The sequence below is a fragment of the Mobula birostris genome, chromosome 8 (genome assembly GCF_030028105.1).
Source record: "Mobula birostris isolate sMobBir1 chromosome 8, sMobBir1.hap1, whole genome shotgun sequence".
Taxonomy (NCBI): domain Eukaryota; kingdom Metazoa; phylum Chordata; class Chondrichthyes; order Myliobatiformes; family Myliobatidae; genus Mobula; species Mobula birostris.
This window is the reverse complement of record NC_092377.1, coordinates 88,931,068-88,958,041: the sequence shown is the minus strand read 5'-3', so window position 1 is coordinate 88,958,041 and position 26,974 is coordinate 88,931,068. Positions and strand designations below refer to the sequence as shown.

General features: G+C 43.6%; 1 protein-coding gene across 3 annotated transcripts in view; it reads left to right on the top strand.

The window, feature by feature from the left end:
- Positions 1–26,974, top strand: part of esr1 (estrogen receptor 1) — a 204,294-nt gene that overhangs the window by 77,678 nt on the left and 99,642 nt on the right. For 2 of the 3 annotated variants that reach the window (XM_072265620.1, XM_072265622.1), the window contains one exon: positions 10,771–10,887. In XM_072265620.1, coding sequence (XP_072121721.1) covers positions 10,771–10,887 — 117 coding nt within the window. The remainder of the gene's footprint in view (positions 1–10,770; positions 10,888–26,974) is intronic. The other variant, XM_072265621.1, reaches the window with a different exon arrangement.

Below are 26,974 nucleotides of genomic sequence, written 5' to 3'. Positions count from 1 at the left end.
AGGAATGAGAACTTTGGCTTAAACTGGGATTTGGGTGGAAAATTTTGAAATATGTAAAATACTGGTTTACTTGTGTTAAATGTGACTACATGTGTCTAACTAATATAAAACATTAAAACATTTCTGATCTGGGTTAATTTATCATCATAAGCAAAGTTATGAAGCTAACTTCCAAAGACGGAACATTGATAGGTTTTTATCTGTACTTAACATGCTTTGATGAAGAACCTTGGATCTTAGGGCCCTTTAGTTGGCCTTTGTCATATTCTTTTCCACACTGCAGTTCATAAAAGGTGACAGGTGAACATACAGAAAATTACAGGTGAATATCTAATACCAGAATACTGTACATCCCCATGTTATAAGGGGTCATGTGCCTTAAACTGGTCACAATCTTCCGTGACATAAGCCTATGCCAAAAGTTTATAATTGTTGTTTCTGTCACAATTTATTTAGTTTTTTTCTCATAAATTCCGTAACAGTGAATCTTTATTCTGCATTTCAGAGCTTTTAGTAGTGATTTGTGAATTCCGTAAAGGTATATATCACATATGTGAACTGCTGGAACACAAGATTACATTGTGCTATATCCAAGCAAGATATCTTCTGTTTCCATACTGAGCAACAAACATTGGTTTAAATGTTTTTGTCAATATTAATCTCCTTCTTTATAATCTACCCATATGCCATGGCTCTGACCTTAAATTTTGTTCATCCTTTTCGACGATATTGTGACAAATTTAAACTGTTGAATGGCATATATTGTGAAATATTCACAAGCCACCTGGCAGGTTGAAGCATTTACCTTCCAAGTAGATGGCCAGGAAAATTGTGCTAGAAGAAATAAAAATAGACCAATATAATTTATTTTTCCCATCTCTCTACTTACTATCTGATCAGAGATACCTGCTGACATGCCAGTCTCCCCAGGGTACTTACCAGGTCCATGATATCTCATTACTTCACCTTTAATCTTACCAGTCACAACACTACATTTTCACCTTGTTCTCTGATAACTCCTAGAAGTACCAAAACCTATGAAAATGGAAGAAAATTATGTAATTCTATAATTAGATGCATCTGAAGAATATAAACAAGGGAAAAATTGGAAATAACAGGCTCATCTATGTTAAAACAAGTTGGATAGATTTCTTTTTCACTATAACACTAAAGTTGTATGATTTTATTTGCCAGCTGTTTTGGCTTATTTCATGTCATGCTTCCAATGAGTCAACTCTTGGAAATGCAAGAACTGCCAATGTCTGAAATACAGTCAAAGAGCTGTAAATACTCAGCAGGTCAGGCAGCATCTGTGGAGAGAGGAACACAGTTGATGTTTCATGTTGATTTGATCTGATGAAGGGTAATCAACCTGGCAGTATGTTTTACATTTGATATCAGAATAAACTCTTATAACCATATAACCATATAACAATTACCATCTCGGCCCTTCTAGTCTGTGCCGAACTCTTACTCTCACCTAGTCCCACCGACCTGCACTCGGCCCATAACCCTCCATTCCTTTCCTGTCCATGTAGCTATCCAATTTAACTTTAAACGACAACATCGAACCTGCCTCAACCACTTCTGCTGGAAGCTCATTCCACACAGCTACCGCTCTCTGAGTAAAGAAGTTCCCCCTCATGTTACCCCTAAACTTTTGCCCTTTAACTCTCAACTCATGTCTTTTTGTTTGAATCTCCCCCATTCTCAATGGAAAAAGCCTATCCACGTCAACTCTATCATTCCCCCTCATAATTTTAAACACCTCTATCAAGTCCCCCCTCAACCTTCTACACTCCAAAGAATAAAGACCTAACTTGTTCAACCTTTCTCTGTAACTTAGGAGATGAAACCCAGGCAACATTTTAGTAAATCTCCTCTGTACTCTCTCAATTTTATTGACATCTTTCCTATAATTCGGTGACCAGAACTGTACACAATACTCCAAATTTGGCCTTACCAATGTCTTATACAATTTCAACATTACATCCCAACTCCTATACTCAATGCTCTGATTTATAAAGGCCAGCATACCAAAAGCTTTCTTCACCACCCTATCCACATGAGATTCCACCTTCAGGGAACAATGCACCATTATTCCTAGATCCGTCTGTTCTACAGCATTCTTCAATGCCCTACCATTTACCATGTATGTCCTATTTTGATCAGTCCTACCAAAATGTAGCACCTCATCTTGTTTTGCTTATTCCTGATTTTTGCTTTTTCAGAATAGAGGTAAGTAGGATGCTTGACCATTGCCCATGAGGAGTGGTGGAGATGCTTTTATTATTGCATCATCAACCTGTGAGTGATGCTGGGCTGCTGACCTCCTGGGCTCACTGATGGGACTAGCATAGAAAAGGAAGAGCACGTCAGACATCAGTTCAACAGAATTGTCGATATTTTACTGAGCAGCTCATATTGCCGTTGTTTCGACCTGGCAAGAGGCTGAAAAATTATCCAATGGGCCAAAGTAGCCAGCAAACCAAATAGGCACTGCATACCAAAGTCGTTTGTCCTTTCAGGTTGAAAGGAGCTGGATCAGTGGAAGTTGAGGCATTCACTGAACCAGCAACTGCCCCCTCCCCACTCCTTCACCACCACTGACAGCTGGAAACTCTCCGCCTTTACAAGAGCAGGCAGGTCCACCGTCAATAAGCCAGACTTCAGCAAGGAATTTAATTGTGCCTGTTCTGCTTAATCGTGTGAAGTCTCTGCAGACCTGAGACTCACTGGAGTCTTGTAATGGATGCGGTGTGGTGAGGTGGGGGTGGGGGGCAGCTGTACAACAAGGCCTGATGCAATGGCTTGCGTCAGCTTGGGGTAGAATAATTGAGTGGGTGTACGCTCAGCAAGTGGAAGTAAACAGCCCGTTATCTTTCTATACTCGCCCATTTGAATGTTTCTTCTGACGGCCCCAGGGAAATAGGAAGTTCTGCAGGATTATAAAATTCTAAGATAATGAATTGAAAATAAAATTAGATACCAAAATAAGCAACTTTAAATATTCTAATTGTGACTTTGTCTATTCATATCTACTAGAATTGTACAGTTAATATGAATAATTGTTTACTCAATTGCTATTCAGGACTTTTAAAAAAGCCTATGTTTGAGGATGGTGCCTTTTTAAAGCTAGCATTGTGTGTGTGTGTGTGTGTGTGTGTGTGTGTGTGTGTGATCAGAGTGACATGAGACTGGCCATGGTGAACAACCACTGAAAGAAATGCCCCTCTTTTCCACTTTGGGGGACCATCTTGCAATCCACCCAGAAAACAGCAGTAGTACGCATATTTTGGATTTAGGTTGTCTTTGGTGTTTCTTTTTATATTTCATGAGGCACCTAAAATAACCCTGAAACATGCACACAAAGTTTGTTTCAAATTTTAAGAGGCTTTATAAGAATGATAACAAACTGAGGAGGAGTTTTTGAGATTGATACAAGGAATTTATAGTACACACATTGACTGGGAGAATTTGTGTCAAACTGCATTCAAGCTGAATAGCTGTTCTCTCTCTCTCTCTCTCTCTCTCTCACACACACACACACACACACACACACACACACACACACACACACACACACACACACACACACACACACACACACCATCGCTTGGTAAACCCCTGAAGCCTAGATTGTTCAGTTCAGATTGTGCCTGCATCTCCTAGATTAGATTTTCTGATTTTGTTCTTTCATCATGAAGTCTAGCTTCGGAGACTGCACGCTGGGGGAAAGCATCCTCAGAGTCAGTGATTTCCAACAACTTCAGTTATCTTGAATAGAAAGCAGTAAGCTGAACAGTTGTAGTCGTACATTAGTTACTCAGCAGATATGGCTAAGTGCCGAATTATAAAATTTCCCCTTATTTATGCTGTGATGGAGGTCCCTGAGGTTTTGAAATTGTTGGAATTCTCAATTCAAAGTTTAAGGTAAAATTTATTATCAGAGTACATATATGTCACCACATACAACTGTGAGATTCTTTTTTCTGCAGGAATACTTAGCAAATCTATAGAATGGTAACTATAAACAGGATCTGCAAACTGTAAACATCAGGAACGGCAAATTGTAAACAAACTTTGCAAATGCAGATGTGAACAAATAGCAATAAATAACAGGCATGAAATAACAAGATAAACGAGTCCTTAAATGAGTGTAGTTATCCCCTTTTGTCCAAGAGCCTGATGATTGAGGGGTAGTAACTGTTCTTGAACCAGATGGTGCGAGTCCTTGTACTTTCTAACTGATGGCAGCAATGAGAAAAGGGCCTGGGGGGTGAGGATCTTTGATGATGGATGCTGGTTTTCCGCAGCAACGTTTCATGTAGATGTCCTCAGTGGTTGGGAGGGTTTTACCCACGATGTACTGGGCTAAATCCACTAACTTTTGTAGGATTTTCCACTCAAAGGCATTGCTGTTCCCATACCAGGCTGTAATGCAGCCACTGTCCACCACACAGCTATAGAAGCTGGCCAAGGTTTTCGATGACATGCAGAACCTCCGCAGTCTCCGAAGGAAGTAGAGGCACTGTCGTGATTTCTTTGCAACTATATTTATATGATGGATCCAGGACAGGTCCTCTGAGATAGCGACACCCCTGAATTTGAAGTTACTGACCCTCTTCACCTCTGATCCTCCAATGATTACTGGCTTAAGGACCTCAGTTTACCCTCTTCTGAAGTCTATTATAATTTGTTGGTCTTATTAACGTTGAGTGAGAGGTTGTTGTTGTTACACCATTCAGTCAAATTTTCAATCTCCTTCCTGTACGCTGATTCATCTCCACCTTTGATACAGCCCACAACGGTGGTATCATCAGCAAAACTTGTACATGGTGTTGGAGCATATTCATTGGTATAATCCTAAATTAGAAGTCTTGCATTTCTATAGTTCCCATCATGATACTGGAACATCCCGAAGTTCTCTACAACAAGTAACATAGTTTGAAATTTAGCCACTGCTTTCAAACAAGACTAAATATAGCAAATTACACATAACAAAATCACATAAATCACAGGATGTTAATGAACAGATAACATTTGCTTGGACGCAACGTAAATAACTTGGAGCCCATGCAGGATCTCCCGATTCAAAGTAATGAGCCCTTTTATATTGACTGAAACACCTCTGTTTGATGGCTTCTCTTATTTGGCCTCTGATAGACTGAAGCTGTCTCCGTAGTGCATTGTGGAATCTGCCTGGGTCAGGAGTCTCAGATCTCTGCAGTGGGCCCTGATGAATATTTGGGCATGAAGTGACAAGTATCATCAGTCAGAAGATGACTGTCTCCAGCCAGATATTCTACATATTCAATTGCATTTGCAATGTTGAGTCACCCACCAGCAACACCTTAGGAGTCACTATAAACTAAAAACTCAACAGGATGAATCACATCAGTACTGTGGTTACAGGAACAGATCAGGTAATGGCCATGCCATGATGACTGTATCACCTCCAATCTCTCACCTGCACAGGTGCAACTCCAACATCACTCAAACTCTGCACTGATTGGCACCCTTATTTCTTCATTGATGTCAATTCTTGACACTCCGCCCAAATGAACTTCGGAAATAGCCTCCAAAGAAGGCAGCTCACCATCATCTTTCTCAAGGGCAATTTAAGAATGGGAAATAAACTGTGGTCTTGCCAGTGGCCATTTCCTTAAACAGTGAGTAAATTAAAATATGTATATATATATATATATTGTTTTGTTAAAGATGCTATGACCATCAGCCAGATCTATTTGGACTGCAGACTGGACATTTATTTGAGCTGAATGGATTTAACTATGTTCCAGAGATTGCAAATATACACTCATATACATATGTCATTCCAGCTGTTGGGGCTTGGTGGGCTGTTCACAGTGTTACAGTGCCTGCAGTTCCTACACTTCACCTAGGACCTATATCTCTGCATTTGCTCTTCATGCAAGGAGCACGGAACACTGGAAGAGCTCTCAGCCTCGGAGGGTAACAGCGGTCACTTTGATTTGTTTTAAGTGCTGACTTGGCACAAAGCCCTTTTCCTGTGTCAACCCTTCAGGGCCTAGCAGTTGGTGCTGTTGTATCAGCAGTTTGGGTTCAATCCAGACCTCTGGTGTCGTTTGAGTGTGGAGCTTGCACATAATTATCAAGTTTGTCCTCTCGGCTGCTATGAATTCCTCCTTTTTATTGGTTGGTAGTTTAAATGGTACCCTGTAGTTTGGCTTTGTGAGGTGAAGCAGGTAGTGGCGTGGAGGCAGGGGATTGCATGAAGCTTGTGCAGAATGAATATGTACATCTAATTCCCGCTGCTAATGGATTTGAATGTTAGCCAAGGCATCAGAGTCCTTTGAGCCAAAGTATAGTGTGGGTAGGTGGTGTGAAAATTAGGGTGGGATTGATGGGCATGTGGCAGGGAATATGTTTCTGGGATAGAAACGGGGAATGAAATTGCCTTGGGAGCTGCCATAGTACTCATGGGCTGAAAAATCAAATATATTGTAAGAAAATACGAAAATACAGAGATGTATAGGTGGGTTAATTGGCCACTGGAACTCACCCTGTGGTATAAATATGTTACAAAAGGGCTAAAGGGGAGTTGATAGTGTTGTGTGAGTGGATAAACGGCAGGGTAAAGGAATTGGTGGAAGCTGGGCTGTACCCAATAGGTAGAATACTCTTTTATAAGCAGGAAAATAAAGTCAAGGACTTCTGCTGCCTTGATCATGTGCACTTGTGCTTTTGAAAAATTTTGATCAAATGCCAGAACAAATCTGATGGGCTGAATGGCTTAATTCTGACCCTATCTCTTATGGCCCTCCAATACTAGCTGGTGCTGGATCATAAGGTGACAATGGCAAGAAGAAAAGTGTCCAGCTAACACATGCTATTTAATGATGCCACTGATGCCGTGGTTCATTCCTGAACAGGGCCATTTATTAAGGGCAATTTCAACCTCATTCACCTGCTGTAATGTGAACAAAGTTGTTGGAGAGATGCAGCTGGTGTAATAATGGCAATCTTTTATTTGACAAAATGAGACACTCTCTGGAGGAAGAGGCATGTTCAACCCAATATTACATGGCACTTTATGTGCTAAAGAGCAAAGGACAATTCTATATTTACAATGTATCTGCAATGCTTTCTTTGAATTACATATGAATTTCACATGTCCTTCTTCTCACCCACACTCCAGACACCCAAAACAAATGTTAATCAGCATTTTTCAATTACCTGCTGTCCACAGTTCTAGGAACCTATTGTTCAGGGCTGCATTTTAAATTTAATCTACAATCTACATTCAGGTCTAAAGTTGTTTGCTGAAGTTAATATTTTGCTATATACCCTAAGTCCAGAATATGCCCTAACACACCAATCAAGAAAGAGTACAACACTGGCTTTTCTGCTTCAGAGTTTAATACGGAACTTTCCCATGAGTCACCATTAAATACAAATGACTTGATCAAAACTGAAATACTGGCATAGATATAGAAGCATTTTTCATTGTCAATTGATCATTTATTTCCATTTTATTAAAAACCTAAATACTGAACGCAGATTTCCTTTTACAGGAAAACAAGTGTCTGAGTGGCTGCTGTGCTGAGGTGGGGAGTTTGTGAGTAAGGGAATAAATTTCCTTATCCTGGGTGGCTGTCATTCTTACTGATTCATTGATGCTTTATTAAAAGCAGACATGGTGCTCAACTCTAGCAGATTCTTTGAACGTTTTTATTACTCTACTTTATAGCTGTCTGCTGCGGAAACAACGAGGATGTCTTGTTTCTGTCAGGGTACTGTCGCTACATTTTATAGCCAACGTAGTTTGCTTTCTCTTACCAGGAGAATAAGACTTGTCTTCTATCTCAATTAATATCTCCTTTGACTTGAAATGTCATACTTTTTTAAAATTTGGATTTGTGCACTGCACAGTTTGGGCTGATCTTCTAAATCTATGCCAGTTGCTACAATACTGGAAGGGGGACTGGTACTTTCAGCAGATCTGCTTTTTATGTTGTGATGACATGTTCTATGTATCCAAACTCTATAAAATAATATGACTATAAACAGACCCAGAAGCCCCTTCTAGTAATGAAGTTCAATAATTAGTATTTTGGGAGAATCCACTCTTCTTCCCAAGGGCATAGATTTCATGTGGCAGGTTATAAAAACAAGCAAAGAATGAGCAGTCAGACCTGTGCACTGTGAGTTTTATAGAGTTCTACAGAGTTTACTTCCAGGTCAATGAACGTGCTTCCACTCTTAACTTGTCAACATCACTCTCTCCTGCTTTGCTGATGTACTAATGCAGTTTAAATGGATTACCTCAGCTGCTCCACAGGGGAACAAGTTCCACACTGCCCCTGGGTAAGTTTTCCTGTGATTGTCATTAGTATGCTTTATGGTTCCTGGTTTTGGATTCCTTGCAGTTAAACCATCATCACCACACCTACCTCTTGGAATACCTTCCTGTCAGGTCATCCTTTGTGGTTCCCTTTGCCCTCATTCTAGAGGAAAGAGGCCCAGCCTGTACCTGATTACCATCTCTCAGTTTTGGTGTCATTCTTATAAATCTATCCTGTTTTTTACACGTCCTTGCAAGTCTTGGTATATTTCTTTTTAGTAGGTAACCAAGAACTATCTTGAGTACTCAAAGATGGTAGGGTATGGTTCTACCAGACTGCTACGATCTCCAACACACAAGGTGAATGATTTTTATCTTTTTAATCATCGACAAGACTTTTCCCTGACATTTCAGGGCATTAGTGGAGTCAGTCTACATCGCATCTCACCTTTGCAGCTTTTGATCATGAAACTGACTGAGGTTAGTGGTGAGTGGTGATGGTGGGAGGGGGTGTGGACATTGATGAAATGATTAGGAAATCATGCGAGTTAATTTCTTAAGTCCACAAATCATCATTTGCCAGTTCCAAAGAGGGATTTGCTTTCACTGACATTGAAATCGCTGCTGAAGCCTGGCATGATTCAGTTTTGGGGTGAAGAACAATAATTTAGCTATTGATAACTGAACATGCATGTCAAAACATTGGAATAAGCGGTGAAATGTGCCGTTTTTGCGTCAACGACCAGCACAGTCTGAGGATTATGCTGGGGCAGCCCGCAAGTGGTGCCCACATCTCACTAACCCTAACTGTGCAACTTTGGAATTTGGAAGGAAACCGGAGCAGCTGGAGGAGACCCACGTGATCACGAGGAGAACACGCAAACTACGCACAGGCAGCAGCGGGAATCGAACCCTGATCGGTGATCGATGACACTGTAAAGCGGTTGCGCTAACCACTATGCCACCATGCTGTCGGTCAGCTAGACAAACTCAAGAGAGCTTAATGAGCAGGTGATGGGACATTGAAAATAATTTCACATTACAGTGAAAATATTGAGTACATTTGGGCCTACCTGGCTGAGGAAGGAGAATCCAGAATGGTTGGACCTAAATTGTACAGAATCCAAGAAGGGAAGGGAATTTGCAGGTACTGTCGCCTTGCACTGGGTTTGTAGGTCTAGAACTGCCAAATTGCACATTGTTTGTGACAACTAGAGCACTACCTGGAGCCCTGGAGCTGGTTCAGGTGGTTCCTGCCAGCAGGCTTCCAGCTCACAAGTTATATCCAATACTGCACTGGTTACAGAGCTGTGAACGCCCACATCTCTATTCTCTGGGCTACATCTCCCAACCCACAGTGTATACTTGCAATAAGTATCAATCTGATGCGCAGCAAATAGTTTCATAGCATTTTGCAAAGAGATGTACTTGGTCACGGGACACATGGTTCTCCAGTGGTAATCTATAGGTGGGGTTGGTGGGGTACTGAGACTCCAATGAGGGCACTTGAAGTGATTGCTTATATTGACCCTGGTAACGTGGCACAAAGAGGCATGGCTGCAGCCCGCAGTCTCTTGAACGCTGTTTGCGCAATCCAGCTTGACTACTCTTTCTGATAAATGGTTTGGATCTTTGTAAGTTGCACAGTGGTGGGAGGCTCAAGATGCAAATTGTGGCCATTCCTCATTCTAGTCCCTGTCCAATAATCTTAATGCTGGAGAATCTAAAGGATAAGACCTCCCATGTGTGAGTGAGGGAATGATCTCATTAGCCTAAACGTGGATGCACACCAGGGAACTGACAGAAGATGAGTTGAAGATTGCAACATTTTCCCCAGTCAGAAGCTGATGATAATGATTGTGTACATGTATTCTATTGCTATCCTGAACCTCAGTCCTATTCCCCTGTTGCTCCTGTTCTTTCCAAGCCCTGTTCTTGTTCATTGTTAATTCCCTTCTGTCAGTAACTGCCTCTGGTGCTGTAATCCTCTCGAGCCTTATTAATTGCTGATGAAGGGTCTTGGCCTGAAACGTCAACTGTATATTCCCCACCATAGATGCTGTCTGTCTTGTTGAGTTCCTCGAGTATTCTGCTGGTGTTGCTCAAGTTTTCCTGCATCTGTAGGATCTCTTGTGATTATGAATTCTTCTACTTTCTTGATTTTCATCACTCCACGGTCAAGAACTGTCTCGTATGTTTGAAATTCCCTGCCTGTATCACCCTTCCTCACCTTTTGAGGTTTTCTTTGAAACCGACGTCTTTGATAAAATTTTTGATGAAGTATCTGACTATCTTCTTAAGTCACCTGGTGCCGAATTGTGTTTGATAATGCTCCTTAGGATGTTTTCTGCATATAAGACACATAGAAGTGCGGGTTTATTGTTGTTGCTTGAAATAAGTATGAAGTGGTTGACATTTACTTGTGATCTCTCCTTTCATTCCAGGACACAATGACTACATGTGCCCTGCCACTAACCAGTGCACGATCGACAAAAATAGGAGGAAGAGCTGCCAAGCCTGCAGACTACGTAAATGTTATGAAGTGGGCATGATGAAAGGTGGTATGTAGTCTTTGCCTTTTAGATCTTGTGTCACCTGTGTTAAGATTGTGAAAGGGGAAATGAATTGACTTTTGCTTTTAGTCCTTTGGACAGAATGGGTGTCCAGGACAAAGTGTATTCTATAGGTTCAATAGGTACGTTTAATGTCAGAGAAATATATACAATATACATTCTGAAATTCTTTTTCTTCACAAGCATCCATGAAAACAGCAGCGTGTCCCAAAGAATGAATGACCGTTAAACTTTAGAACACCAAAAGCACTCCTCCCAGCTCCCCCCTCCCATGCACAACCAGCAGCCAGGCAATGACCTCCCCCTCCCCACTAGCAAAAAAAACATTGGCGCCCTCAACTGAGCACTCAAGTGTGCAGCAAAGCATCAATAAAGACACCGACTTGCAGTACCCCAAAGACTACTCGTTCACCCAGTGATTCGACATACCACAGGCTCTCTCTCTCTCTCACTAATAAGGGAAAAAGAGATGTCCCCATTTCACAGCGAGAGAGGAGACATAACAAACAACTCACTGATCCATGATGTTAAAAGTCTGTTGCGTTGCTTCTTCCGAGCTCTGCGCCCAGAGAATTGGCCCTGAGGCCCAGGTCCCCGGACCACACCACCGGCAACTAACCCGCTGCTCCCAATCTTCTGCATTCTCCCGCCATGCCCCAGTCAGGGGCACCAGCCTTGAATCAGTCCATCTCCAGAGCCATGTAAATCCGGCACACTGGTCTTCCAGGCAACGTCCTTGGGGTATCAAAAGTGGCCGGTCGTGAAGCTCTGAGAGCAGGTCCCATTCCCGCAAAGAACCGAAGTCGGAGTGTAACTCCAAGTCAGGGTCTTCAAAAGTGTTTTCATTCAGTTGATCAAGCTCTAGTGTGACTTACTAGCTTTTGCTCACAAGATAACATCCAAGTCAGATGGTCATGCCTTACAGGTCACGAGAATAGTTGTTAATTTACTGCACCAATTACTAAGAGGACTAAAGATTAGGAAATATGAGTTAAAATTCTACCACCGCAGCTGGGGAAACTGTTAAAGTCACATAGCATGGAAACAGGCCTTTTGGCCTAACATATCTGTGCTAACCAAGTTGCCTATTAGAACTCATCGCATTTCCTTGTGTTTGGCCTTTTTCCCTCTAAAGCAGGGGTTCTGAACCTGGGGCCCACGGACCCTTCGGTTAATGGGAGGTGTCTGTAGCATAAAAAAAGGTTTCCTATGCACCTTTCCTAGGACACTAGTGCCAGTACTGCTTAGGGAATTGTTATAAAATACCATCTGGCTCACTAATGTCCATAAGACCATGGGAGCAGAATCAGGCCATTCAGCTCTGCCATTTCATCAGATTTGTCAGGCAAGATTTTCCCTTGACGAAACCATGCTGACCTTGGCTTATTTTATCATTTGCCTCCATGTACCCCAAAGTCGCATCCTTAACAATACACTCCAACATCTTCCCAACCACTGAGGTCAGACTAACTGGCCTATAATTTCCCTTCTTCGACCTCTCTCCCTTCTTGAAGAATGGAGTGTCATTTACAATTTTCGAGTTTTTATACAGTCCTTTTGCTGTGGATACAATCATGTATTGTGTGCTCTTTGCCTTTTGAGTTTATTTGCCTGCCTCCTCCCTATGGTTGTTGTTAAGATAAGAATGGGGTGAAGTGAGAGCTCGCTCATTCAGTGGACTACCAGCCTCCTTTCTAAAGCTGCTTTAGCTGGACCAGCAGGGCTGCTGGGACTCTTCACTCAGATGACTGGGCTGATGGATCACACTGGAAGAAGTGATGCTGAGAAAAGCCAAGGGGCTGGAATTGGGTTGATGTAGTTCAGGGATGAGGGGAAGATAATGAAAGGAGAAAGGGACTAAAGTGTACAGTGAGGGACAGAGAGTGGCACGGTGAAGTGGAGAGAAATTGGAGAGAGAGCAGGCGAGAGAGAGAGGCGCTTTACATTATATCTTTATGTAGTCATGATGGCAAATTAATAATTGTCAATGACAGCATTCATTTCCAGCTCTTTAATTTAAAGTTTGGCTTTAAGGAGAGAATACAGTACATATTTTCATTTTATCAAACTTTCTTATGATAGGGCAGAAGACAGTGTACTGTATCTGAATTGGTAGCACTTACTAAACCTTTCCTATCCACATACCTGTCCATGTACATAAAAAATTTTGTTAATATACCTGCCTCAACTACTTCCTCTGGTGACGAATTTCATATAGTGACAACTCACTCATGTGAAAAAGTTGCCTCTCTCACCTGTAACTTATGCCCACTGGTTCTTGATTCCTCAGCCCTCGAGAAAAAAACAGTGTGCATTGACCCCACCTAAATCCCTTATGACTTTATACACCTTTGTAAGATTGCCCCTCATTCTCCTACGCTCCTATGAATAAAGTCCCAACCTGCTCAACTTCTCTTCATAACTCAGTTCCTCAAGTCCAGGCAACATCCTCATAATCTCTTCTGCACTCCTTCCAGTATACTGGCATCTTTCCTGCAGCAGGGCACCCATATCTGAATGCAATATTGGTCCTCCTGCTATGTCCAATTGTGAATGTTAGGAGACTATTAATCACCCAAGATCAGGAGAACGTCCTAAGAACACCTCTTCTGTAATGGTGGGTGAGCTTAGTATCTAAGTGCAGAAACTTCAATCGATACCTTTTCATATGCCCTACATTCAAGTGTGCTTAGCCGATGATCCATTTCAGTCTCTTCCTTAATGCCTTCCTGTCACTGGTGGCACTCTGCAGACAATTCATTTTGCTTCATGAGATAGGAGTGCGTTGGCTGCTGGTCTCAGTGATTCTTTCAACATGTTTTTAAATGCTCAGCCTCCAGGTCTAGCAGTGCTTTGAGGCACGTTGTTCCTTTGCAGCTATAGACTGATAAAATGGACAACTGCCAGGCGTGCTCTGACCACAAACATGACAAAAATGATCTAATCCTTGTCATTACCTCCCACTCTGCACAGGAAAGAATCCACAACAGTGTTATCAGGTGCCACTAAATCATCAGTAATCTGCTTGGTTGTGCTCATTAGAACCACTTAGTTCCAAGCCTCATCACAGCCTTGGTCCAAGTTTGAAGCAGAGGAAATATGAGCATTGTAGACTCATTGATGCTCTAAGCCTGTTCTGTTAATGCGATCTTAGGTGTTCCTCTTATCTCAATATAATATTCATGTTCCTTCCTGCCCTCTTGATGTGGACAAAAGGGTGAGGAGAGGTGGCAGCGGCTGTCTAACTAAGTTAAGTGTTGTAAGGCTTTGGTAAAGTTGAACTCAATGGAAAATCACTAGGAAAGGTCTCTACCGGCTAATGTGGTTGGCAGCTGTCAATCACCTCAGCCCACAGCTCATCCAGACAAAGTCTTAAACTATTTCTTCAATGATCATCCTATTGTAAGAGAAGTGGGGATATTCATTAGCAGATGCAGATTTATTGTCAGATAATTGGCCAGACCTGCATGCAGCAAGACCTGGACAGAATTCTGACTTGGACTGATGAGTGGCAAGTAGCATTGTCTAACCGATGTGTCAGGCAATGGCAGCCTTTAATGAGGGAATCTGATCACCTTTGCTTCACAGTCACGACATTACCAAATGATGAGCGTACTAGGGGTCAAAGCTGAACTGCAACAAGCAAGTAAACTGATACTTCCCAGTGACCAAACATCTTAATCCCGATTCCCATTCCTGTTCCAACATGTTGGTCCATGACCTTCTCTTGTGCCAAGAGATGGCCACCCTCAGGGTGGAGGAGCAACACCTTCTATTTCATCTGAATAACCTCCAAATTGATGGCCTTTCTCCTATGGTCCACTCTCCTCTCCTATAGGATTCTTTTTTCTCCAACCATTGACCATTCCCATCAACCTGGATTCACCTATCACCTTCTAACTATCCTCCTTCCCCTTTCCCCACCATTTTATGTTGACATCTTCCTCCTTCCTTCTCAGTCCTGAAGAGGGGTCTCAGCCTGAAATGTCGACTATATATTCATTTACATCAATGCTGCCTGACCTGCTGAATTCCTCCAGTATCTTGTGTGTGTTGCTTTGGATGTCCAGCTCTGCTGGCTTTCTTGTGTTTATGTACACTGATATCTGTCTATCCTGTGGCGAGCATCTCACCCCTCAATCCTTGAGTCTTTCCACCATGTTTGTACTGTCAGTCAGGAATGTGATCCACCTGCAGCTCCAAGAAGCCTGCAGAAGATACTAAAATAGGTGATATTGTAGATAGCGTGGAAGGTTATGATAAGCTAAGTACGTGGGCTGAGGATTGCCAAATAGCTTTTAATGCAAACAAATGTGAGGTATTGCATTTTGGGAGACCAAACCAGGGTAGGACTTGCATAGTGAGTGGTCGGGCTCTGCGGTGAGTTTTGGAACGGAAGGACCTGGGAATGTAAATGCATAGCTTGCTGAAAAGCAATGTCTAAGGTAGATAGCATTACGATGGTGGCATTTTGCAGACTGACCTTCATCAGTCAGCACATTGAGTAAAGGAGTTGGGAAGCTACATTGCAGTTTATTAAAGATGTTGCAGAGGCCACACTTGGAGTATGATGTACAGTTTTGGTCATCTCATTTATAGGAAAGATATTATTAAACTAGAAGGAGAGCCTGGACTTGGGGGCCTGGGTTACAAAGAGAGGCTGTGTGGATTAGGGCTTTGTTCCCTGGAACGTAGGAGCTTGTGGGGTGACCCGGTAAAGGTATATAAGATAAGGAGGATCATCAGGGTGAAAGCACCTAGTCTTTTTTCCCAGCGATGGGAATGCTAAATCTAAGAGGGCACAGGATTAAGGTCAGAAGTGAGAGTTCTATAAAAAATATTAGGGGCAGCTTCAGGCAAAGGGTGGTGCAGTTTTGGAATGAGCTGCCAGGAACTGGGTTTGAGGGAGGCACGTTAGCAACATTTAAAACCATCTAGATAAGTGCACGGATAGGGGAGATCTAGAGGGCTGTGGGGAAACATGGGCTGGTGGGATAAGCTTGCTAGGCAACACAGTCAACATGGATGAGTTTGAGTGGAGTGTCTGTTTCATGCTGTATGAGCCTATATATTTTTGGTTAAGCCATTGCCGTTCGCTCTCTCGCTCTTGCTCACCATTTCCCACACATACAACTTATCTTTTTTCCAGGCACTTGGTCAAGAGAGAGAGAGGTGGTATAAAGGGAATTGAGGCAGTATGATAGGCGGGGCAGATGGTGGGTGAAGCATATTGCCAAGTTTAGGAATCTGAGACCTACTAATGGTGTGATGGACTACCTGTGGAAGTTATCGGGGAGCTCACTTGCCCTACTTACAAGGAACCTGCTGGGGCCAGTCCCTGGGCTTTGACAGGGTTTTGTGTTGGGCCCATGACTCCCAAGCCCAGGTATGAGAGAGAGAAAATCTGTTTCCATTCCTCTCTCTGTGAATATACAGCATCTACTGACTTCAACACGTTATCATTATTAAATTGGCATTTCTTTTGCACAATTTTGTCTCCAGCTTGCATTTTTTGAATTTAGTCCTGCAAATTTGGTAGGGTTTCCCACTGTATTTGCATACCTGATGGAAATAGGAGAATTCAGCAGTCAGCAACTTTTATTCTTTCAAGTTTCCTCCTCTTCATCTCAGTATAGGGTTGGGCAGATAAGGACTAATGTTTAAAAGTAGCTTGTGTTCTACAGTTAAATTTTAACCTCTGATACAGTCAGGTCTCATTATAACAGGTTGCTGACGTAATCAGCTTAATTGTTTTTTCAAAAAGATGTGGTTTTATTTACCTCAGGACCAGCCATTTGTCATTAAAGCTTTTCTATTATAACAAAGAACAAAGCGTTCTGAGTTCTCTTTGAAGACCACCATGAGTCGCTAATGTACTTTGGGTCATTAACTCCTCTGTAGCTGCTGGCAAAATGGTTGTGTGATTGCCGACATGGGAAGCTTTCATGAATAGAGAATCGGTCTCCTTTCTTGGTCAGCTTCACCTCCCTAGCCAGTCCAGATGAAGCACCTTTCTCTCCCCGGACCACTGCGCTACATTTCTTGACCTCAATTTTAACAAACTCTGATAAAGGCAACTGGTCAAGGTCAGGGCAGTCCCCGAATCAAAGTTTTCACATGTACACCAATAACTTGGGCATGAACTTTGTCCTTAAAGATTAATTTCCCTTTCTCTTACTTCCACCCTCCTCTCACCCCTTAGTCTTTTGTATTGGGGATGTAGTAACTGTTAGTGATATGGCCTTTCCTTAAGAAGCTGAATCCCTGATTCTTCTTGGCCTCTTTCCTTAACTGATAAAATGGCATTGAGGTCTCCCTCGACTGCTAAGTAACCATCCGTCTCAGAGAGAGAGAGCTGTGTGCTTAGTGTGCAAAAATCCCCAACATTCAAAGATTCAAATTGCATTTATTATCAAAGTATGTATGCAGTATACTACTCTGAGATTCATCTTCCCACAGATAGGCACGAAGCAAAGAAGAACCATGGAACCAACCTACTCAAAGAAAAACATCAAACTTCAACATTCTTCATTGTTTAATTTCTGAAATTGTCATGCAACAATTACAAAGTGAAAGTGATATTGATAGGAAGGGACAGACTTGAGGGAAAAATGGCCTATCCCTGCCTCAATTTTTTGTGTATCTCTATGCCCATTTATGTAATTATGCTCAGCCCTAAACCCTTTCCTAAACCCTGGCTTCTTAAACATTTCCATTCTAACTAATCCCTTCCCTTGACCTCAGCAGCTGTGCCTTAAATTTTGTTGGGGCCACATCATAATTTCTATTTTTAATCCTTGTCATTTTGCTATCCTCTCTATAATTAGTTTCTTTGATTCTGTTCATCTTTCTCAATGGCACAATATCCATGAGCCTGATAACCACTATTCCCACCTTGGGATCTCCATGTTAAATGCACTGCCATCAGCAAATTTAATTTCCATTTGTGCAGCACCTTTTAATGGAGACAGACCTCCCAAGGCAATCCATGAGTGCTTCCTGATACAGTTTGACTGAGTCAGGAGAGAGGTTAGGACAACTGCTTAAAGCTTTGGCCAAGGCACTAGATTAAAGAAGTGTCTTAAAGACAGAGAGAAGCACCAAGTCTATAGGAGGAAAGCCAAGATTCCAATATGCCAACAGCAGTTAGATTAAGATTAACCCTAAAATTAGAGATGCCCGATAAATTGTCCTTGGATAAACTTATACTTGTATGGAAACTGAGTTGCTAAGATGCCCCACCTTAGCCTGGTATGTCGCACTGTGATGCCAGCTTTCTGCTGTTGCTCCTTCTGTGTTCCCATTGTAGCTCAAGCACCAGCTGGCGTGGATTGTTATTGCTCCCTGGCTGGACCACAGCCAGTCTAGCCCGTCCAGCAAACAGGAACATTACTGCATTGTTTCGGCCTCTTGTTCCCAGCTTCTTCTCCACGATCCCCTCCACAAAGTCGCTTTGAGTTTCTTCGACCACTTTGATCATTCACATCAAAGCACGCTCTGTACTCACACTGACAAACTATTGGTAATAAGTGAACCATTTCAATAATAACGTTTTAAATAAATGCTATAATGTTTTGGAAAAAGACGTTGAGTACAAAAGAAAGCCAAGATAGTGCTTTTACTAAAGATTTACATGGAGTATTTCAGTTATGCATGACAACTTCCATACAATAGATTTATGCCCACGAGCTGTACGTAGATGGGGGCTGTAGTCCAGTTTCATTCTAAGCTTGGGTCACTTATCTTCTGATGGAATGAATGTCAACTTCCTCTGGTTAGGTGCTTCCAAGGTTTCAGGCTGATGTTGTGGTGGGGAAGGCGCCTCTTATGGACGTCAACTAAAGGCAGTGACAGCCCTCGTCATTCAATTCAGGAATGCTGCACTGCACTGATGTGTGCGTGAAGATCTTCTAACTTGCCAGAATAACATGAAAAGGAACTACTGATGCACACTCTGATCCAGAATAGCTCTTTGACAGAACTAGTTGAATGGCCTTATCCAGAGTGTATGTGTGAAATTGTGTGCTCTGAGCTGTTGGGGTTCAGTTTTCCTTAGTCTTCGTTGTTAATGAAGATCGTGCAATCTTAATTAGATTTGCAGTTTCTCTATCTGTCATTGACCAATCCTTCAAGACTCGTACGAATGGAAGAAAACCTGCAGAATAGTTGGTGATTATAGAGTGACAACACAGGACGACCTGTGGAAGGAGTGAGGAGTGGAGGAATGGATGAGGAAGGTGTGAAATGAGTGAAAGTGCTTGATGCAGGAGGGGTGTAGGATTATGAGTCCTTGAAGAGGAGTGGAGTGGGAATGTAGGGCTAACTGAAGATGTAGAGGTAATAAAATGGGGCGAATCCAAGCTGCGGGTCTTTGGTGGATTCCAGGATTGAAATTCTGTGCGGGCTGGAGACACGAGTGACGGTGACCCCTTGGGTACATGAATTGATGGGACTGGAGTTCAAGGCCTAGTGATTGGGGTCCCAGTCTGGCCTGGAGTTTGGGGTCCTCTTTCATCGTCATTGGCGAGTTCTGAGGTTGATACCGAAGGTCGGTTGGAAGTCGAGGCCCAATGGCTGGGGCCTTGAATCTGTACGCCCACTGGGGAAGGCAAAGCCCAATATCTGCAAGTCAGCTGGTCTGCTGGAGGCTGGGGACAGCTTGTCTTGAGGTTGGAGGGCTGTCAACATGCCCGAGTGTGTGGGTAGGTGGGAGGGAGAAATGGGACTTGTTTTGGTCCTCATTGTGTTATGTGTTGTTCTGCTGAATATTGTGGGCACACTATGTTGGGGCCGAAATGTGTGGCGACTCTTGCAGGCTGCCCCCCAGCACACTCGTAGGTTGTGTTGATTGTTAATGTAAATAATACATTTCACTGTATATTTTGATATGATAAATAAATGATTCACATTTCACTGATTCATGTGGCAAACAACTTGCTAGATTGATATTTGAGAGGAGGTCAGTGGGAACTAGCTTTTTGTTGCTGATAGAGAGAGAAGCACTAGGAACAGGTATAGACCAAGTAGCTCCTTGACACTATTCCGAACATGTCCCTACCTTAGAAATTACTAGGGTTACCCATAGCCCTCTATTTTTCTAAGCTCCATGTACCTATCCAAAAGTCTCTTAAAATACCCTATCGTATCCACCTCCACCACCGTTGCTGGCAGCCCATTCCATGCACTCACCACTCTCTGAGTAAAAAACTTACCCCTGACTTCTCCTCTGTAGCTACTCCCCAGCACCTTAAACCTGTGTCCTCTTGTGGCAACCATTTCAGCCCTGGGAAAAAGCCTCTGACTATTCACACGATCCAGCCTCTGATCATCTTATACACCTCTATCGGGTCACCTCTCATCTTCCGTCGCTCCAGAGAGAAAAAGTTCGAGTTCACTCAACCTATTCGCATAAGACATGCTCCCTAATCCTGGCAACTTCCTTGTACATCTCCTCTGCACCCTTTCTATGGCTTCCACATCCTTCCTGTAGTGAGGTGACCAGAACTGAGCACAGTACTCCAAGTGCGGTCTGACCAGGGTCCTATATAGCTGCAACATTACCTCTCGGCTCCTAAATTCAGTTCCACAATTGATGAAGGCCAATACACTGTACGTCTTCTTAACCACAGATTCAACCTGCGCAGCTGCTTTGAGCATCCTATGGACTCGGCTCTGATCCTCCACACTGCCAAGAGTCTTACCATTAATACTATATTCTGCCATCATATTTGACCTACCAAGATGAACCACTTTACATTTATCTGAGTTGAACCTCATCTGCCACCTCTCAGCCTAGTTTTGCATCCTATCAATGTCCCGCTGTAACCTCTGACAGCCCTCCACACTATCCACACCTCCAACCTCTGTGTCATCAGCAAACATACGAACCCATCCTTCCACTTCCTCATCCAGGTCATTTATGATAATCACCAAAAGTAAGGGTCCCAGAACAGATCCCTGAGGCACACCACTGTTCACCAACCTCCATACAGAATATGACCCATCTACAACCACTCTTTGCCTTCTGTGGGCAAGCCAGTTCTGGATCCACAAAGCAATTTCCCCTTGGATCCCATGCCTCCTTACTTTCTCAATAAGCCTGGCATGGGGTACTTTATCAAATGCCTTTCTGAAATCCATATACACTACATCTATTACTTTTCCTTCATCAATGTGTTTAGTCACAACCTCAAAAAATTCAATCAGGCTCGTAAGGCATGACTTGCCCTTGACAAAGCCATGCTAACTATTCCTAATCATATTATACCTCTCCAAATGTTCATAAATCCTGCCTCTCAGGATCTTTTCCATCAACTTACCAACCACTGAAGTAAGACTCACTGGCCTATAATTTCCTGGGCTATCTCTACTCCCTTTCTTGAATAAAGGAACAACATCCGCAACCTTCCAATCCTCTGGAACCTCTCCCATCCCCACTGATGATGCAAAGATCATTGCCAGAGGCTCAGCAATCTCCTCCCTCGCCTCCCACAGTAGCCTGGGGTACATCTCATTCAGTCCCGGCAACTTATCCAACTTGATGCTTTCCAAAAGCTCCAGCACATCCTCTTCCTTAATACCTACATGCTCAAACTTTTCAGTCTGCTGCAAGTCATCACTACAATCACCAAGATCCTTTTCCATAGTGAATACTGAAGTAAAGTATTCATTAAGTACCGTTGCTATTTCCTCCGGTTCTATACATACTTTCCCACTGTCACACTTGATAGGTCCTATTCTTTCACGTCTTATCCTCTTGCTCTTCACATACTTGTAGAATGCCTTAGGGTTTTCCTTAATCCTGTCCGCCAAGGCCTTCTCATGGCCCCTTCTGGCTCTCCTAATTTCCTTCTTAATCTCCTTCCTATTACCCTTATAATCTTCTGGATCTCTAACATTATCTAGCTCTCTGAACCTTTTGTAAGCTTTTCTTTTCTTCTTGACTAGATTTATTTCAGCCTTTGTACACCATGGTTCCTGTACCCTACCATAACTTGGATACATACATGGAATTTTGATGTAGTGGCCATTACAGAGACTTGGCTGGCACCAGGGCAGGAATGGATTCTCAATATTCCTGGATTTCAGTGCTTTAAAAGGGATAGAGAGAGCAGAAAAAGGGGAGGATGGGTGGCATTACTGGTCAGGGATACTATTACAGTTACAGAAAGGGTGGGTAATGTAGCAGGATCCTCTTTTGAGTCAATATGGGTGGAAGTCAGGAACAGGAAGGGAGCAGTTACTCTATTGGGGGTATTCTATAGGCCCCCTGGTAGCAGCAGAGATACAGAGGAGCAGATTGGGAGGCAGATTTTGGAAAGGTGCAAAAATAACAGGGTTGTTATCATGGGTGACTTTAACTTCCCTAATATTGATTGGCACCTGATTAGTTCCAAGGGTTTAGATGAGGCAGAATTTGTTAAGTGTGTCCAGGATGGATTCCTGTCACAGTATGTGGACAGGCCGACCAGGGGGAATGCCATACTAGATCTAGTACTAGGTAATGAACCGGGTCAGGTCACAGATCTCTCAGTGGGTGAGCATCTGGGGGACAGTGACCACCGCTCCCTGGCCTTTATAATTATCATGGAAAAGGATAGAATCAAAGAGGACAGGAACATTTTTAATTGGGGAAAGGCAAATTATGAGGCTATAAGGCTAGAACTTGCGGGTGTGAATTGGGATGATGTTTTTGCAGGGAAATGTACTATGGACATGTGGTCGATGTTTAGAGATCTCTTGCGAGATGTAAGGGATAAATTTGTCCCGGTGAGGAAGATAAAGAATGGTAGGGTGAAGGAACCATGGGTGACAAGTGAGGTGGAAAATCTAGTCAGGTGGAAGAAGGCAGCATACATGAGGTTTAGGAAGCAAGGATCAGCTGGGTCTATTGAGGAATATAGGGAAGCAAGAAAGGAGCTTAAGAAGGGGCTGAGAAGAGCAAGAAGGGGGCATGAGAAGGCCTTGGCGAGTAGGGTAAAGGAATACCCCAAGGCATTCTTCAATTATGTGAAGAAAAAAAGGATGACAGGAGTGAAGGTAGGACCGATTAGAGATAAAGGTGGGAAGATGTGCCTGGAGGCTATGGAAGTGAGCGAGATTCTCAATGAATACTTCTCTTCGGTATTCACCAATGAGAGGGAACTTGATGATGGTGAGGACAATATGAGTGAGGTTGATGTTCTGGAGCATGCTGATATTAAGGGAGAGGAGGTGTTGGGGTTGTTAAAATACATTAGGACAGATAAGTCCCCAGGGCCTGACAGAATATTCCCCAGGCTTCTCCACGAGGCGAGAGAAGAGATTGCTGAGCCTCTGGCTAGGATCTTTATGTCCTCATTGTCCACGGGAATGGTACCAGAGGATTGGAGGGAGGCGAATGTTGTTCTCTTGTTCAAAAAAGGTAGTAGGGATAGTCCGGGTAATTATAGACCAGTGAGCCTTACGTCTGTGGTGGGAAAGCTGTCGGAAAAGATTCTTAGAGATAGGATCTATAGGCATTTAGAGAATCATGGTCTGATCAGGGACAGTCAGCATGGCTTTGTGAAGGGCAGATCATGTCTAACAAGCCTGATAGAGTTCTTTGAGGAGGTGACCCGGCACATAGATGAGGGTAGTGCAGTGGATGTGATCTATATGGATTTTAGTAAGGCATTTGACAAGGTTCCACACGGTAGGCTTATTCAGAAAGTTAGAAGGCATGGGATCCAGGGAAGTTTGACCAGGTGGATTCAGAATTGGCTTGCCTGCAGAAGGCAGAGGGTGGTGGTGGAGGGAGTACATTCAGATTGGAGAATTGTGACTAGTGGTGTCCCACAAGGATCTGTTCTGGGACCTCTACTTTTCGTGATTTTTATTAACGACCTGGATGTGGGGGTAGAAGGGTGGGTTGGCAAGTTTGCAGATGACACAAAGGTTGGTGGTGTTGTAGATAGTGTAGAGGATTGTCAAAGATTGCAGAGAGATATTGATAGGATGCAGAAGTGGGCTGAGAAGTGGCAGATGGAATTCAACCCAGAGAAGTGTGAGGTGGTACACTTTGGAAGGACAAACTCCAAGGCAGAGTACAAAGTAAATGGCAAGATACTTGGTAGTGTGGAGGAGCAGAGGGATCTCAGGGTACATGTCCACAGATCCCTGAAAGTTGCCTCACAGGTGGATAGGGTAGTTAAGAAAGCTTATGGGGTGTTAGCTTTCATAAGTCGAGGGATAGAGTTTAAGAGTCGCGAGGTAATGATGCAGCTCTATAAAACTCTGGTTAGGCCACACTTGGAGTATTGTGTCCAGTTCTGGTCACCTCACTATAGGAAGGATGTGGAAGCATTGGAAAGGGTACAGAGGAGATTTACCAGGATGCTGCCTGGTTTAGAAAGTATGCATTATGATCAGAGATTAAGGGAGCTAGGGCTTTACTCTTTGGAGAGAAGGAGGATGAGAGGAGACATGATAGAGGTGTACAAGATAATAAGAGGAATAGATAGAGTGGGTAGCCAGCGCCTCTTTCCCAGGGGCACCACTGCTCAATACAAGAGGACGTGGCTTTAAGGTAAGGGGTGGCAAGTTCAAGGGGGATATTAGAGGAAGGTTTTTTACTCAGAGAGTGGTTGGTGTGTGGAATGCACTGCCTGAGTCAGTGGTGGAGGCAGATACACTAGTAAAGTTTAAGAGACTACTAGACAGGTATATGGAGGAATCTAAGGTGGGGCTTATATGGGAGGCAGGGCTTGAGGGTCGGCACAACATTGTGGGCCGAAAGGCCTGTACTGTGCTGCACTATTCTATGTTCTATAACTTTCCTGTCTCTATGTATCTATGCAGAGCTCCACACAAATATCCCATGAACATTTGCCACATTTCTTCTGTACTTTTCCCTGAGAACATCTGTTTCCAATTTAAGCTTCTAATTTCCTGACTGATAGCCTCATAATTCCCCTTATTCCAATTAAACACTTTTCTAACTTGTCTGTTCCTATCTCTCTCCAATGCTATTGTAAAGGAGATAGCATTATGATCACTATCTCTAAAACGCTCTCCCACTGAGAGATCTGACACCTGACCAGGTTCATTTCCCAATACCAAATCAAGTACCGCGTCTCCTCTTGTAGGCATATCTACATATTGTGTCAAGAAACCTTCCTGAACACACCTAACAAACTCCTCCCGACCTAAACCCCTTGCTCTAGGGAGATGCCAATCGATATTTGGGAAAATAAAATCACCCATCACAACAACTCTTATTATTACACCTTTCCAGGATCTGTTTCCCTATCTGCTCCTTGATATCCCTGTTACTATTGGGTGGCCTATAAAAAAACACCCAGTAAAGTTATTAACCCTTTCCTACTCCTAACCTCCACCCACAGAGACTCCGTAGACAATCCCTCCATGGTATCCACCTTTTCTGCAGCTGTGACACTATCTCTGATCAACAGTGCCACCCCTCCCACCTCTTTTGCCTCCCTCCCTGTAATTTCTGAAACATCTAAAATCCGGCACTTGAAGTAACCATTCCTGTCCCTGAGCTTGGACTGAGCGCGTCCCTTCTCTATCAGCTACCTATCCTCCCTCTCACACTGCCTACAAGCTTTCTCTATTTAAGAGCCAACCTGCTCTTCCCCAGTCTCTTCAGTTCGGTTCACACCCCCCAACAATTCTAGTTTAAACTCTCTCCAGTAGCCTTCGCAAACCTCCCCGCCAGGATATTGGTCCCCCTCGGATTCAAGTGCAACCCGTCCTTTTTGTACAGGTCACACCTGCCCCAAAAGAGGTCCCAATGATTCAGAAATCTGAATCCCTGCCCCCTGCTCCAATCCCTCAGCCACGCATTTATCCTCCACCTCATTCTATTCCTATTCTCACTGTCACGTGACACAGGCAGTAATCTCAAGATTATTACCTTTGCAGTCCTGCTTCTCAACTTCCTACCTAACTCCCCGTAGTTTTTTTTCAGGACCTCTTCCCTTTTCCTATCTATGTCATTGGTACCAATAAGTACCACGACCTCTGGCTGTTCTCCCTCCCACTGCAGGATATCTTGGACGCGATCTGAAACATCCTGGACCTTGGCACCTGGGAGGCAAACTACTATATGAGTTTCTTTCCTGCATCCACAGAATCGCCTGTCTGACCCCCTAACTATAGAGTCCCCTGTCACTATAGTCTTCCTCTTCCTTTCCCAAACCTTCTGAGCCACCGGGCCAGACTCTGTGCCAGAGGCACGGCCACTGTTGCTTCCCCCAGGTAGGCTATCTCCCCCAACAGCACTCAAACAGGAGTACTTATTGTCAAGGGGTACAGCTACAGGGGTACTGTCTAATACCTGACTCTTCCCCTTCCCCCTACTGACTGTGACCCACTTGTCTGTCTCCCGTGGCTCCGTTGTGATCACCTGCCTGTAACTGTCACAATGGTGTGGCATTGGGAGCAAGGGTGGACCCAAATGCAAGACAAATCTTGTGAGGTTAATTAAATTTAGTTTATTGTTTGATACCAGGAGAGCAAAGCAGAAGCAGGAATAGCAAACTGGACAAGGACTCAGGACTACGACTAGGCTGGGACAAGGGTCTGGGCAAGGACTCAGAAATGGATCCCAAAACTAGTGGCGACATGAAGAGGACACGGTATGGACTCTGAGCCAGAGACTGGGCAAGGACCCAATACCTGGGTTTTGCCTCGGGCTCGGACCCCAGAACCAGGCATGGACATGACATGGGCTAGGGAGAGGAGGAACATGGAAAAACAGAGCCTCGGTCTCGGGAGAGCAGGTACATGGAACCATGGACATATACACAGAACAGAGAGCCGGGACCCCTCCTTGGGTACAGGACATAGGGCCGGGACTCATGACCCCCCCACGGGGCAACGGCAAGATGGCCTGACTTACCCCACGGAGGCGAGGACAAGACAGAACAAGACATGACTCCCCGTGGGGCAACGGCAAGACGGCCTGACTTACCCCATGGAGGCGAGGACAAGTCATGACAAGACATGACCCCCCACGGGGCAATGGCAAGATGGTCTGACATACCCCATGGAGGCGAGGACAAGACAAGACCAACACGAAAGAACACCAGAC